Genomic DNA, 16,608 nt, shown 5'->3' on the forward strand with positions numbered 1-16,608 from the left:
CACACAATTATTGTGTCACACAGTAACTGCTACCTACCGTTCGATCAAAGACGAGTGGCTGAGATGAAACTGTGAGAAAACTAACCAAACAAATATGAATTATTGGATCACTTTCCTACCATCGAGATCAACCACTGTGTGAAATTGTATGAAGGAGTTACAACAGACGATCTAAGACTCTAAGTGCATATATTTGCTTCTCGTAACACGTGAGACATATTTTTGAGGGAAGAGACAAGAAACATATTTGTGTCTCTATTTATTTATTTTTGTCAAAATTTATTTGTAAACCATTTCCCAATTCAATAACACTCGATCTGGTCAACCACATAAGCACAATAAAAAATGGCTGTTATCATCATTTCCATACCATTTAATTAATGCGGGTCTCACCACTTAAGAAAACAAAATATGGTACGCACATGAATTTTATCCAATAATAGAGTGAGTGTTTGAAGGAGAGTGTTCATAACACTTCTCTTAATTAATTACATTTATATTTCTATAAATCTTCACAGGCATTTTAATCTACACTGAACTTGTGATATGAATACTCAGACATATTAAAATAATTACTGAATATGTTAGTTTATACTGCATTTCAATAAAGTATACCCTTTAGCATAATATATGTAGGTAAGTGAGAAAAAAAAATGCACCTTAAATATTTAGTATACCCTTTTGCATAATATGTAGGTATGTGAGAAAAAAAAGTGAGTGAAGATATTTTTCAATAAATAAATAAAACATGGGTTTGTGTCAATATATTTGATTCTACTACGAGCCACATATATTTTTTTTTAAATGACTAATCTAAACATATAGGGTGAGAAAACATAAGCATGATTGTTTATTATTTGGTATATGCTTCAATAATATTTTCTTAATTTGATCGGTATTTGATTGTCCATGAGCTATCTTTGTAATCTTAAGGGAAAAAAATTCAAATTCCATCAAAGCCAATTATAAACTAATCATTGGTGTCATTTTAGTTAATAAAATTTACCTTTTCCTCATTTTATTTTTGGTGCAACATTTCCTTTTTTTTTTTTTTTGACAGAATTTCCTTTTTCATAACTGATTTTGAATAATGCTTCAAAAATGACATAGATGGTTAAATATATTTTTAATCTCTATAAAATTACAAGCTTTCAAGTTTAGCCCCTACAAAAAAAATTATTCATTTTAAGTCTCCATTTGCATTTTATAGAGACTATTTTGGAGGACTAAAAGCGCCTATTTTTTGTAAAAAGTTTTCAAAATAGGGACTATTCTTACAAATTACAATATTATGGAGGACCAAAATTACCATTAAAATTCTATAAGTACTGAACTTAAAAACTTGTGATTTTGTAGGGATTAAAAACATATTTAACCATTATTTTTCGGGAGGAGACGTAGCTTTAAAAGGTGTTGGACAAGACAAGTAGTGTGAGCTGGGGATGCATATTGATATAGGAATAATAGGATGTGATCTTATGAAAGAGACAGGATTTGGGAATGTTGATTTAATTATAAATTCTTACTCATCAATGACAGTCATCAATATCCTTCGTATTTTAGATGCCAAAAAACGATATATTTGGTATTCTGGTTGATGATTCTTTTTTTAACAAGATTATTCATTCTTTTCCTTGAGCTTCTGCATTAGACTATTCTTCGCAATTTTTTCGTGGTCCAATTAAATCCGCAAAATTGATAATTAAATTAGTCTCTTATATTTTTCAAACGAATCATACAACTTTGTTGATTTTAATTCATTATAACAAAAAGGCCAATTTGTCCGCATGTGATACAACTTTGTATATTAGCAACTTATGTCATCAAAGCAAAACCTCATAAATTCAAATTTATGGTTATACAAGCTGATTGAATTTTTTTGTAAAAAAAAAAACTAATATAAAAAAATTGAATTGAATTTGACAAACTATCACTATAAATGAAGAAAAAAAAATACTATTGTTAACAAATTATAACCAATGATATGTATGAACTTAGATGTACTAATGATAAAAGTCAAACTATTTTCCAGTTTTATTTTCTAAGTTACAAGGAAAAGGTCACTTAACAGAAACTCATGACATTAAAATAAGAGCAGAACAATATATTAGAGTGGTTCTTGCTTTCAGTTGAAAATTATGTAGCTGATAGAACACAGATTGTTTTGAATCACATAAGGTTCTTGACATGTCATCCTTGAATTTCATTTCCATAAGATTGTTTCATTTGATGGTTTTTTCCATTACCCATCTCCATTGATTCCTCTTCTATTGGTGCCTGATTTTTTGAAATACCTTTGTTGTCACGGTATATGAAATACAATATTAGTTGCATTGTCCCCAAAACAGAACCAAGACCATTAGGTACCTGAAAAGTAATAAAATTCCCTTACAGTGAGTTTGTTCTTGAAACTAAATTACGAACTTAATACCTTTTTACTTATATTTAAGACCGAGTGGACTAACTTACAGCAACAAATAGGTCACGGCCTAGCAGACCGAATATAAACCATGAAGTGCCGCAAAGAAACACAAACAGCGACAAGAAGAATGGCATGAACTCCACACTCTTGGTTTTGATCACTAATCTCTGCACATAATTTCAAATCCACAATAAATGGCATGTATTTGGATCTGGCTTGATAGATTCGTGTTACATTAACTAGTATATGTCATTAATATTGGATATATGAAAATTTTGTTTCATAAGCAATTTATTTTGAAACTATATGTTTCAAATATGCATAGAATGTCATTTTTGTGCAAACGCTCAGGTATCTTACTAGTTGATGAAAAAAATATCGCTGCGCCGTAAATTGGCTTACCATAATTGAGAGTGGAGAACCATACATGATGACGGAAAATATAGCCATGGCAAAGCCGCAGAAGGCCTTCCTATGATTGCCATGGAAGGCAAAGAGGGAGACAAACACAACAGCAGAGAACACAGAGAGTACCAAGGTGAATAGGGCAAAGATTTTGATCTTTTCCTTCTTAGGTGCAAATATGATGAATATCAAAACATATATGATTTCAATCCCTGCTCCGGTGCCATTTACTGTTGTTACCGGTATGTTGTTGGGAGACACAAAAGGCAGACCGTACCTGTGGATGTTGGGAATCAGAAGCTACTCAAACACACACATGCGCGCGCGCGCGTACACACACACCTCTTCTTGGACTAGTGAAGGAAACCTTTCGAAATATTCCAATTAAAACTGAATGCACTAATTAAAAGCAAAAATATACCAAGGTTTTGTTCCTATTAAAGACAGTCATGTTCATAAAGTCATCATGCTCTAAATGTGACACACTCTTTCAGATCCAACCTAAATTCACCACATTGCATGCCTCTAAGGTTTAACCATAAAAGATGCTATGCATGTAAGAAAACTTTTCACAATTAATGTAGAAAAAGAGAAGTTAATTACACCATGATGGAAGCAAAAGGAGAAACAGTTGGACCAAATAGCAACATTTTACCATACAAAATTGGAAGGAAGCAAGTCACGTGACTTGACACAAGATTTAGTGGGGAATTCGACATAAAGTAAAAAGATAGTTTAAGCAAAAGCTAGCTCACCAAGCAGAAAGGAGACAATTGAGCAGTGTCATAACATATGGTATGCCTGAAAATTTCTCTGTGGATTTGTTGACTATAATCCTCTTGAATGTAATCCTATACAAAACTCAATTGGTCACAATTTTCAATCAAAACTTCAGTTAGTACTCCAAGTCTCACATTAAATAAAACTATCACTTAAATATATTTATAAGTGGTGACGAGTTGGTTTTGAGGTGTTGAGTTAGACTCGTCTCATTTCTAAGAAATGAAAAAGTTTAACATAGTAGTACTAGAGCCGGAACCAGAAAATAAATAAGAAAAGAGAGAAAACGACACATATTAGACACTAGACACGTCTTAAATTAGAAGTGTCCGTGGTTAACAGGGAGAAAACATAGAAAAGAAAGCAGCCAAGTAATACATACACAGGTGCCAAGAAGAGGAACAAAGCAGAAGCATTCCCTGAACCAACAAAGAAGAAGCTGTGAGAATCAGAATTTTTTTTTACAACAAGGTAAAACTAAGAGTAAAAATTATCATAAATTAATTAACCTACCAAATATGCCAAACAAAAGATGTGCAACATCCATGATGTTGAATATTATTTTTTTCCTCTCCTTTCTTTAGAAGTTGAGAATGCTATTTATTAGTTTCTTGTGAAATGGTAATTGATTATGATGATAGTAGTAGAGTAGTAGTTAGTGGGTTTATATAGGAAAAGGAATCATTAACAAGTGTATAAGGTTAAACACATATCATCATCATAATAATGATACTGTTATATGAATATGATCTTATCCGTTGGATTTGATGCTGAGAGATGTTTCCTTTCTTAGTGTGTCCTATTTCTGACTCAGTTTTCCAACCCAAATGGATTCATTCAGATGCTCATCCTATTGTCAATTGTCATACATACACGTACATAACTCACGGGATGTGCTACAGAAAAAAATGTTGATCAACATAACATGTGTGCCACTCTGCAGATTTTACCATTAAGATAACAGTTCCAATGATATTTTCATTAAACCAAGTGTCTGTTTTTATATTAAAATTATTACCAAAATAGGCTGAAGGGCCAATGTGAAGTAAAAACTTAAATTTAAACAAAAAAAAAGAGTAAATTGGCCTCCATTAATGTATATATTTCTATATTTACCGATGAAACACAGATACTTCTCAGATTATACGTGTCGTGGTGTCGGATACATCTTGTATGCGACATCATACATATGATTACATTAAATTATGTAATTTTTTCAAACTATTATCGGTGTTGATGTGTCCGTATTTGAGTATGTGCTTCATACATGTTTACCCTTAGGGATATTTACATTTACTAGGATTTACATTTACATTTAAATGTCCTCCACAAATATATCAATTGGATATCTTTTTCCTAGGTTTCTCCGTGTGGCTTATCATAGAATTCCACGAATTCTTTGCTTGATAACTCCGAGGATTCAATTACATTGTGTATTTGTGGGATTTGCAGCACGTACATAATGTAAAGCTAGATAAAGACAAATTCTATATTTGTTTATGCATTTGTTTAAAAATTTGAGGGGAGAACACCTCATTCACATTTTCTTTCTCTTCAACAATTCTACAATGCTACACAAATATTGTGGTAAATTATAGTATAATATAAGATATAAGATTTTGAGTTACATATGTGATTTATGATTAATGGATACTGCCATACTGGCCACTGGCTGTGTTGAGCCAATGTCACCCATTGCAGAAGTCTTGCAAATGTAAAGAGTGTTTGAATGAAGGATTTTTTTGAGGAAGTGTAACTTTATGGAGTAACACAACTCTTCTATACAAATTTTATAAAGTTATTATATTTAGAGAACTTCAAATACCATTTAAAAATTCTTTTTTATTCTATATAATGTGAATCTCAAATTGATCATTAATAATTTTTCAAATTTTGCAAATTGGTCCTTATATTTTTTCAAAATTAACAAGTCGGTCCCATTGTGTTTTAAAAATTGCAAATTGGTTGCTACAAATAAAAGAATGCAAATTAGTCCCTTTAATTTTGCATAAAAAAATGCAATTAGGTCCTTGAATTTTAAACTTTTGCAAATTCATTCCTATTATCCATATTTTGACATTAATCCTTCATTTTTTTTAAATTTCATAAAAAGTAGCCCAACAAAGTTTAAGAATGAAAAATGTAATTATTCTATTACATAGAAATAAAGAGAATTCAATTGTATCAATTGAATTATCTATAGTTCTAATTTTCTTAAAACCTTCAATCACCCCATCCAAACACAGTCTAAAGATATTGGGGTAGACAATGAAATTTAAAATATTTAGTTCATCATTGTTTTGTACTTATTTATTTTAATCTTTTTTCTTTTATTTATTCTTTTGGTGAGAAATGTTATGCCTTTTCAATAGAGTGAATAATCATTTTGTTGAATAAGGTTGTAGTCGATGGGAGAAACAACTCACAGAAATTAAAGAATTGCAATTGTAACACAAGAATTATCTGGTTACATACTAACCAGAGAATCAATTTTACCGTCTTGTATCGTCATTGCCCTCAATTTTTAGCGATTAAAGAGACAGTTTAAGAACTTACCTTTATAATCTCAACTCACCACCCTTAAAAAATCAAATTGACCTTTCGAATTTAACCTTCGTTTTGTCACACCTGTTGAAGTTGGTTTTGAAGTTATTTGTAGTTTGTTGTTAGTCTCACGTCGCTCCGGTTTCCGCGTTGTCGAGTGTATAAATATGTTTGAATACCCTCTTCCTTTTAACTAACTTTTGGGATGAGATCCAAACCTCTTTTTTTTTTTTTTAAGAAGAGATCCAAACCTATTTAACAACCACTACTTGATATTGTACATTGTTTGTATTATTTTTCCTAAAAAAAAAACATTTTGTATTATTTTTGTGTGAGAATGATTCGGCAGACACGTGGTTTCCACGCGAGCCACTTAATTATCATGCCAAATCAGCAAGTGTGTCAACATTACCTGATTGGAACTAATATGTCTAAACTCTAAACTAACATGGCTTAGGAAAATGGTTGTTGCATGGCTTATTATAGTAACATGCTTTATAGTTCAATGACCAGCATTATTTTTATTTATTTAATTTTTATATAAATAAAAAATCAACACCACCCTACAATATTTTTGAAGACGAAATCTCAAAATTGGCAAAATTCATTCAACTTAGTTTTTCTCCATAGGTTTCCTATCTAGATTAAGCTTACTCTAAACATGTCAGACATTAAGTATAAATATCTCTTTAACTAACACTTGAGTTTGTTTTGCATGTTGCAAGAGTCTAGCTCCTTACTCTAGACTATCTTCTTTTATTACATACTTTTATCACACTCAACGCACCAAAGATAAGGCATCATTAATAATGTAAAACAGAATAACCATAAATTAGAAGAAATTGTTTATCCCCACGCATGCACCCAATATCTCTATCATTATCAATTATTATAGTGGGAGATTAGGTAGTTCAACTAATCGAATGAAGAGATAATGAGTTGAAAGTCACGAGTTCAAACCCGAACAAAGGACAGAAAAATAAAATCTAACAAATAATTATTAACATTTGTCAATAGAAAAACTCAATTATCATAGTGTTTTTTTAGGTGAATAGTGGTTTATGTTGAGGGTGCATATATTTGGATTAAAAGACTCTAAGCAAGGGTGATCATGGTGCACTCTCAATTTAATATTATATGGACTAATAATCCATAATTAGATATTAAACTCACAATAACAAATACTACACTTGATCTTGTTGCACATTAAGTAAATTAAAATCTAATTGTATTTTTAAAAATTTGAGCCATTAAAGAGAGTCAAATTTTGTAACAAAAAAAGAGAGTCAAATTTAGGAATGTCAACAAACCGAGGACAAGTTTTTCTTCTCCGTCTTTGATGGGGTTCGTGTATCCTCATACTCGTCCCTAATTCTAACGGAGTGAAAAATAGAACTCCAACCTCGTACTTGACCAGCTTCAGGTATCCTAGTCCCGCCTCATCCCCGCGTTAACTTGGACTTTATTTTTGTATTTTTTTTATTAAAAAAGTAAAAAGGTTAAAACTATATTTTTCAACAATCTAATTTTTCTAAACAAAAACAATAGAGAAAATGACTTGTATAAGACTCACGTTAAAAATAAAAAGAAACTTACGAAGATAATTATTGGGTTTGTTTAAGGGTTTCTAATTTCCTAGAGGTAAAATTTAATTGGGATATAAGTCAGAGTAGGTTCGGGCATGAATTTGGATCTTCAATACCTTTCCACATGTGTATTTTAAAATTGGAAAAAACTCAAAGAGTAATGATATTTTGACATCAATTTAATGACAACTTTGTTGATAACTTTGGTTTTCTCACTTCTTATTGGTCAAAAACAATGGAGAGAGAAAAAGGAAGAGAGAGGATAACAACATCATGTGAATATGAGGGAGAAAATTGTCCAAAAATTATCAAAAAGTGGTTGTCAAAATATCATTTCTCAAACTCAAATCCAAACCCAATCAATTCGAATTTTCTTGATCAAAATGAGGTGGGTTTAAATAAGTACACGCGTGTACAAATTATGTGATGTGGCCACTCATAGTCAAATTTGATGTTCCGTGTTTGATTTGAAGAAATACATAAACGGAAGGATATTAGGTGAAGAATAACTTTCAATTTAGTGGTATTCATTCATTCAATCAAACAGTTTATAATATTCCTCACTCATTTTGGCTTTACCTCAGTCCTCAGTGCCTTATACAGTACTACTGGCTAACAGTGCAATTGGCAAAACATGGAAGTAGTAAAATATGATTTGATTTATCTTAAATTCAAATGGGAAAAAAATTGTGCGCGTAATGTGTGACGAGGATTTATTTTTTATTTTTTTGGTCTTAGATGAAGTGATAATTCATTGAAAATGAACTCACACACAACTGTGAGGTCCCGGGTTCGAACCCAGGTCACGGCGTCTGGCCTTGCAATTTCGGCATTTGCCAGTTGAGCTAGGACTTCTAGACGTGACGAGGATTTATTTACTATATCAATTTTGTTAAATCAATCATTAATAAATATGCTACAAATTTCAAATTTGTACAACAATTTACTTCACAGAATTCTACCAACATCTTGATATTCTGATAGAGTTTTGTAGTCATCTATTAAACATAAGATTATATTTCATACATAGAATAGAAAAGATAGAAGGAAAAAAACATATTTCGTAGAGGTTTACTGAAAAAGGTATAAAAAGTTACATAGTTTAAATATGAGGTTTTTTTCTTAAATCACCACAAAAGTTATTTTAAAAAGCTAATAGTGAGTATAATGATCAAAACACTGTCCTAAAACTTGTAAAAAAATAAAAATAAAAATAAAACATTGTCCTAAAAAGATGATAGAAACCAACATGGATGTGAACCCCTTAAACCTTCGTGGAAACCAACATGGTTTTGTTTAGGAGTTTGGAGGGGAGGAGGGTCTTGAGGGTGAGAAATATAGAGGAAAATGGAAATAAAAATTCAAATTTTTTTGAAAGAGTGTTTTTTTAAAGAATGATAAACTAGTGTTTATGATTCATATATTTTTAATGTTAAGAATATTATAACAACATAGATTAAATTCGAAAAATTTATATAAACCCTCCAAAATCCCCCCAAAACCCTCCATCAATAAAACTTTTTAGTTCCCCAAATGAAGAGGGTTTTGTGTTTGAAGAAAAACTAACACCCCAAATCCTCGTCTCCTAATGTCATCTATTTCTTCCACGTGCTCCTTCCTTTTTTCAAAACCCTCTCATCATTTCTCCTCCAAACTCGCAAACAAAGCCCAAGACTTTGTTTAGAAATTTGAAGGGAATTGAGTGCTTTGAGGATGAGAAATATATAGAAAAATGGGAAAATCTTTCACATTTTTTGAAATAATAATTTTTTAGAGAATGATAAAATAATGTTTATGAACAATATATTTTTAATTTAAATAATATTATAATAACGTAGATTGAATTTGAAAAATGAGTTTTTCTATCATGTGTAAATTTACACATGTTAAGAAGTTTAAAATAGAAATTTTGTATTGGATTTTGTACGTTTAATATTAAATATAAAACTTTTGACTAAATAATTGTTGTTTGTTTTAACGTCTGCAATGTTGCACATGTTAAACAAAGCCATGAAAAATTCATATAAAAACTCAAACCGTTCAAAACCTTCCTTAAATATAATTTTTGAGTTCCCCAAAGCTCTCTTCTCCCTAAGTCTTTTTTTTTCTTCCACTTTCTCATTTCTTTTTTTCGAAACGTGCATTTCCTCTTCCTTCCAAACTCTCAAACAAAGCATATCTACTCTATTTATAATTTATAATAGATACATATAAAAAAATGTATGTCAAAAGATGTAAACGAATGTATCTTCCATGATCTATTCAAAAATTGAGACATTAATGCGGTTACATCAAGCTTTTAGCACCTTCTAAAATCACGATGCTGGCCCACACCACACTGTCAAATGCTAACCATCAAAATTATGGAGCCACATGTCTCGAAGAAACGATTGTGGATCAAGCATATTTGATGTACGATATATGAAGGTTTCAATTAAGAATTCTGCTCTTTGTCCAAATGGTTTCGCTCATTCCCAAAGTAAAAGATCAAATTGCCCCTACGTAACTTAACATGCGTAGCGTGAGTTAACTCACGCTAAGTACTATTTTTTGTTTAAAACCCAGCAGGCAAGCACAAAGTGCCATTTTTTCTTTCCTTCCACCTCCAAAAACCCAAAAAGTGCGAATTTTTGGGTCAAAATCTTCATTCCAAATCATTGCAAATCGTCAGGATATGGGTCGCATTATTGCTAGTTGCTACAATAGAGCGGTTGTTCTATTGACTTTGCCCGAAATGGGTGGTTCATGTGAGACATATTTTCCAATCTAGAGTGCTCCACCACTTAAGCCACATTCCAACATAATGTGCCTTTACTTGATTCCCGACCACTTTCTTCATGTGAAGTTGAAAGAAAATTGTCCGCTACAACCTCCTCCTAAGGAGTGGATGACTCACAAGATTGGTGAGGCGGAGCAATGACTTTTTGAGTTTTTGGATAGAAACGCCGCCTTCGATGAGCTCATGTCTAAGGAGCCGAAGCCGCCAAAGAAACCAACAAATGAGCACAATCCTATTACTTTGGACACTCCGAAAAAGCCAAAGCAAGAGAACGAAGTCATGGATGAAGATGAAGATTATGCACTATCACTAATCTAGTTAGATAGGTTATGACACTTTTGGGTCGGTCGGTGTTCGTTCTATTTTTTGGTGGTATTACACCCCCGACATATTTTTTGGTGACCGGTTGTGTAATTTGAATATTTATGGCCAATATGTAACTAATATTATATAAATATATGAAATGAATTATTTTGGATCGTTTACGTGTCATTAAGTGTGTTTAAATTATTACGGGATATTACCGGCGAATTTGTGAAATTTGGACCGTTTGGATCATTTATGTGTGATTACGTGATTGTGAGAAAAACGATGTTTTTGCGTAATTTTGATCGATTATGTCGTATTATCCGATAAACTTCTTAAACTGGCGTAATTTGGTTATGTTATGAATGTGGCGTGATTACGGGTATTTCTAGGCTTTTCAAAAGTCTGTTCTGTTACTGCACTGCATTTAATGCAGATTCTGTTTCTGCTATGAACATGAGTTAACTCACGCTAGTGCAAATGGCAACGCGAGTTAACTCACGTTACCCATTACACTAACGCATGTTAACATACGCTAAGTTTTCTACAAAATTACACTAACGCATGTTAACATACGCTAAGTTTTCTACAAAATAACACTAGTGCATGTTAACCTACGTAAACATTTGCACTAGCATGACTTAACATGTGTAGGGGCAATTTGGTCTTTTACTTTGGGAATGAGCAAAACCATTTGGGTAAAGAGCATAATTCTTCAATTAAACTCTTCTTCTTGAGATTACATTACATGTTTTTCTTAACATTTTAATGTCTCCATCGAAGGTACGAGATGACTGATTCGACTTTTTGCTCTACACGTTTCATTCTTACACGTGTTTTATGACGACCTTGAATTTTCATTATCCTCTGAATCCGTGCAATGATTGAAGAAAGGGTACAAAATAGGGGTTAAGATCCTCTCCATTTGTAATTTGTTCCATTTGTTGTAATTTGGAGAGAGAGATAGACAAAAAAAATAAGTGGTGGGTCCTATCACTAAGTGGATCCCACCATCATTAATTTTTTGTATAGTGTGTTTCTCAACGTTCTTATATTTCTTTCAAGTAAATGGTGATTTTAGTTATTGAATGTGTTATTCTTGCACAAAAAAAGTTATTGAATGTGTTAAAAATACATCATTAAGTATATCTTTCTGTTAGTTAGTTTGATCAATGATTGCATGTTTTATTACTCATAGTTTGATCATCAAATTATTAACACAAAATACATTTAATGAGTATATATAATTTGGTCAATTCAATGACCAGGGGCGGATCCAGACTTCAAGTATACGTGGAGCTAAAATTTCAAACAAACAATAATGCAAACTATAATAAAAATAAGAATTAACATTATTTTTTGTTGAAACGAAAAATTTTATTCATCGACAAGTTAGGTGTAAGACACACCACCAACTCGCGGGAAAACAGGAAAAAACAACAAAAAGCGCACCGTATATAGGCGGCACGTCAAAATCCCAAACCCTCTACCTATGATGCCGAAGTATAATACAAGAGGCCAAAAGAGTTTCTCCCAACAGCAAAACACAACAGAAGGTACTGCTATAGAGTGCAATACATTACAAAGAAAATCGTCTCCTATCCATCTGTTGAAAATGAGCTAAAATAACATCATTGTTAATTGTTAAAAAAACATCTCTTTCTATATAAGTTACAAGACGGTCATTTAGCCATTCATCACCCATTTTATTACATAGGTTACTCTTCACAACTTTCATAGCTGAAAAAACACGTTCAACACTTGCAGTTGCTACCGGCAGGAGCAAAGCCAACTTCAAAAGTTTATAAACCATGGCAAATGTGTTGCACTTATTTGTTTCCACAAGTTTTGCACAAAGTTCTGAAAGCCCTTTCAACTTATTGCTAGGTTTATAACGACCTTTTTTAAGGTAAGCTTTACGTACCTCATCTTGGATGTTAGGATGATAGCTTGAAATTGGAGACCTAAGTCCTGGATCCGTTTCCAACAAATTGTAATCAACAACTTGAATGCCCTCATTGGCCGAGTTAGGTGTAACTTCATTTTGTGGTTCACTTGGATGTCGAGTATTTGATGGTTCTTGACTAGCCGAAGAACTAGCTTTGTCTCTAGAAAGCACGGGAAAAAATTTCTTCATCCTATAAAAGTAAAACACACAATCATTGTTACAAGTAACAAGAATATCACTAGTAATCATAAACAATTCTTAGTATAGTTTTCTACCTTATGTTCATTCAAATATAAGTATGCAAAATGTGTACGGGAGAAGCTATATTTTAATGTAATTTCAAATTGACAACCTTATCATTATATGATACACCTCTTTATGATGAAATGATTATATAATTGATTGAAAATGAATTTTTGGATACGAAACAGAGGCGCCAGCCTATGTTCTGCTTGAAGGATGCCAACAACAGTGTTCTTGCGATACCACTTATTAATTAGAAATTAACATTGCATACAACACGAATTCATTTCGAAAGGTAATAACATGAATCTGTAACAATTAATTAGTCGAATACCTACTCAAAATCAATATAAAACATTCTTAGTAAATGATTGATGTCACTAAGGAAACCCTAACAATTTTAAAACCCCAATTTTAAAAACCTAAAACAATCAATTGAAGAATGAGGGGGAAATTGCTTACCTTAGAGTGAGAAGTGAGAGTTGAGAAGTAGGAGAAATTTGAAATTAAGAGAGATGGAGAGCTGAGATTGAAAGAGATGGAGAGCTGAGAGAGAAAGGGGCGTGTTTGTTTAGTTACGGTTCAGCCTACAGGAAGGAAATTGGAATAGAAAATGAAAGAGAGTGAGAGTGAGACACACAGCTGTCTTTTGTTTAATATACCCTCCGGTCACTATTATAAACAAATGTTTGCATTTTAGATTTATTCATTGAATGATGTATGTGACCTACAACAAAGACCATATATATCATTAATTGTTGAATGAACCTAAAGTGTAAACATTTGCTTATAATAGTGACCGGAGGGTGTATATAAAAAAAAAAAAAAAAAAAAAGGGGGAAAAGCATGTGGAGCTATAGTCCCACAATGCTCCTACATGCATCCGCCCCTGTCAATGACTATATATCGACTCCCTAAAAAAAAAATGACTATATATCGACATTGTGTCACATATTTAGAAATCAAAATTATCACTTTAAAGTAAATATGTGGCGTTCATTTGACCCCCAAAAAAAAAATGTGGTGTTCAATTTCTCATGACCAAACAATATTTAGAAATCAATGTTATCACTTTAGAGTAAATATGCCTTATGTGTCGCTGTTCAAAAAAAAAATAAATGATGGACATACAATATTTTAGGACTTCCCTCATAACCAAACAATAAGGAACTCGAATCTATGTGTGAAATTATACAACGTCATTGGTTTATTACAAAATATTCGTAATTATGCATTATTACACCAGCACACAGTGAACTTGAGATGTATACAATTACAAACAACTTGTAGAAAGCATCACATCAATCTAGTTTTATTATGAACCCATATTCTTAGTGTTCCTTTCTCCATTTGTCATTTTCACTCTTGGCAATGTTGGCATATATGATATATATGCTGGCCGTTGTTGACGCAAGTCTAGGAACCTATTTTTCGAGCGGTTTATGACTTAAACCTATCAATGCCTTATCTTATCTTAGGGTCTACAATTAACTTTTTTTTTAATTTTTAATTTTAACAAATGGTCTACAATTAGCTTGTTGCATCATTTAAATGGTTAATAATTTTACATAATATCCAATCCATCTTATAAATTTAGCTCACCGAAAATAACCACACAACCCGTGGGAAAGGTGCCGTGGCATATATTGCACCATCCTCCCAACTATATGTGATCAAATGGGTCATTTTATGTTAGTGGTACCTATATAATTTGGTTGAATATATACCATTCATCCAATCAATTCATGTCATGTCATATTTGTATATTAATTTATTATAAAATAAACTCAATGTTAAAATATTTTTTCTTTGAGAGTACCGGTACTCAACCGAATTTTTTATGGTATCTAAGAATTTACAAATCAAACCTGTATTGATTGGTTTGGATTAAAAAAATTCAAATTCAATTTAGGTCAACTTATAACTTTTTTTAATAAAATTTATCTTTTTATATATTATTTGAAAATTTAGTCAGCAAAAAAACATATTTGATAATATTTATATATTATTTTTTTGTCAAAAAAAAACATAGTATTTGATAATATTTATTTAATTGGTGCAGCACATATAAAAAGTCAAACTGGATGTACAATTTTTGCTGTTGTACATTGAGATGATCGTGCACCATATTTAATCTTAGAGTCTCTTAATTGACCATGTTGTACCAAATCATATTCTTCATCAAGTTATGGGTGAAACAATTTAGATATATGATGCATGATGATTGTGAAATATCTATATTATAATAAATAAGTTTTATATTTGATTCTCTCTAGTGTAAATTATAATGGAATAGTTTGACTTCTTAAAAAAAAAAAAATCGGCGGTATATTTTAGTTATTATCGGGAAGAAAATAAAACGTCTTTTAGTTTATGAAGATAATGTTGATGAGATTCCTCTAAAAAAGACAATGTTGATGAATTAAGAGCAAATATAAGAGTATGTAAATCCTAAATTGATTTGTACATGACACAAAATGATCAACCATATAAGGGAGGAAGAGTAATTCAATGCCCACAAGAGAGGAAGATGTCACATTTTCATCTAAAATTTTAAAACATTAGATATATAAGTCATATCTATTACATATATATATATCCAATATTTAGTTCATTTGCAATTGATGTGAGACTAAATTACTCACACTTAAATTCAACATAATTGAACGTCAATAAAAATTGCTTTCATAATCATATTTATTTTGTCCAACATATAATTGAATCATTATGTTAACATTTTCAAATAGATGAAACATATACTAGATCACTAATAAAGGAGAATATTAGGGCATTGTTAAACAACTAAAATAAATACTCCCTCCGTCTCACAATAATTGTCACTTTAGCATTTTTTCTTTTTCTCAAAATAATTGTCACTTTACAATATCGATGCAGCATTTATTACTTTTTTCCACTATTATACCCTTATTTATTGAATTTCATCCAACTTAACTACTCCACTAACTACAATTAATAAGGATATTTTAGTAAATACTACTAATTTTACCATTGAAATCAACACAATTAATCATTTCCTTAATAATCGTGTACAAACCTTAAACGACTAATATTGTGAGACGGAGGGAGTAAGTTTTTAATAAAAAATAGTGTAACCATTATTCGGTCAAATAAATGCTCACATTTTCAAGAATTGGTTAACAAAACCCATAAATAAATACAAAAGCAAAAAATGTATTAAAAACTAAAAAAGATTTAAGAAGAAATTTGACTGAACTATAGTTCAATCCAATTTGACTGGACTATAGTTCAAACAAGTTCAAAGCAATCGATAAATTGACCAATTTCATATTCAACTAGGTTAATCGACCAGTTCGATAGTTTTCAAAACCCCAATTGAAACTCTGCAAGAAAGATTGTCCCCCCTGAAAAAAGAAAAAGAAAGTGCATGGTATCACATTCCAAAGATTGCTCCCCCTAAAAAAAGAAAGTGCATGGTATCACATTTCATGATGTCAATTCCTTGCGCACGCATCTATTAATGATTGGTTATGTGTGTTAGGGGCGGTTTCACCGCCCGGCGACCCCGGGCGGTCGCCCGGACTCGATTGATAATTTTTGCACATTAGACCCAACG

General features: G+C 31.6%; 1 protein-coding gene and 1 long non-coding RNA gene across 2 annotated transcripts; both read right to left on the reverse strand.

Moving 5' to 3' along the window:
• Window positions 1-1,985: 1,985 nt before the first annotated feature.
• Window positions 1,986-4,246, reverse strand: LOC146941233 (bidirectional sugar transporter SWEET1-like). The gene is made up of 6 exons (XM_085755000.1): window positions 4,121-4,246; window positions 3,990-4,026; window positions 3,583-3,678; window positions 2,825-3,104; window positions 2,470-2,589; window positions 1,986-2,367 (listed from the first exon to the last, which is right to left on the reverse strand). Exons 1-6 carry the CDS (start codon window positions 4,152-4,154, stop codon window positions 2,191-2,193), a joined length of 744 nt encoding a protein of 247 aa, XP_085611126.1. The 5' UTR covers window positions 4,155-4,246; the 3' UTR covers window positions 1,986-2,190.
• Window positions 4,247-12,116: 7,870 nt separating this feature from the next.
• LOC146941234 (uncharacterized) lies at window positions 12,117-13,742 on the reverse strand. Its single transcript, XR_015032297.1, has 2 exons — window positions 13,476-13,742; window positions 12,117-12,960 (listed from the first exon to the last, which is right to left on the reverse strand). It is a non-coding gene; the product is annotated as an uncharacterized LOC146941234 (long non-coding RNA).
• Window positions 13,743-16,608: the final 2,866 nt, after the last annotated feature.

Source organism: Medicago sativa, chromosome 3 (assembly GCF_051527215.1).
Source record: "Medicago sativa cultivar Bolivia chromosome 3, Bolivia_mono, whole genome shotgun sequence".
NCBI lineage: Eukaryota > Viridiplantae > Streptophyta > Magnoliopsida > Fabales > Fabaceae > Medicago > Medicago sativa.

Bases quoted from the DNA above. Each gene is read 5' to 3' on its own strand.
- LOC146941233 (XM_085755000.1), bottom strand. From the start codon at position 4,154: ATGGATGTTGCACATCTTTTGTTTGGCATATTTG. The intron at 2,590-2,824 runs GTAAGCCAATTT...AATTATGTGCAG, and splicing joins GTTCTCCACTCTCAATTATG to AGATTAGTGATCAAAACCAA. The intron at 2,368-2,469 runs GTAAGTTAGTCC...ATTACTTTTCAG, and splicing joins GCCGTGACCTATTTGTTGCT to GTACCTAATGGTCTTGGTTC.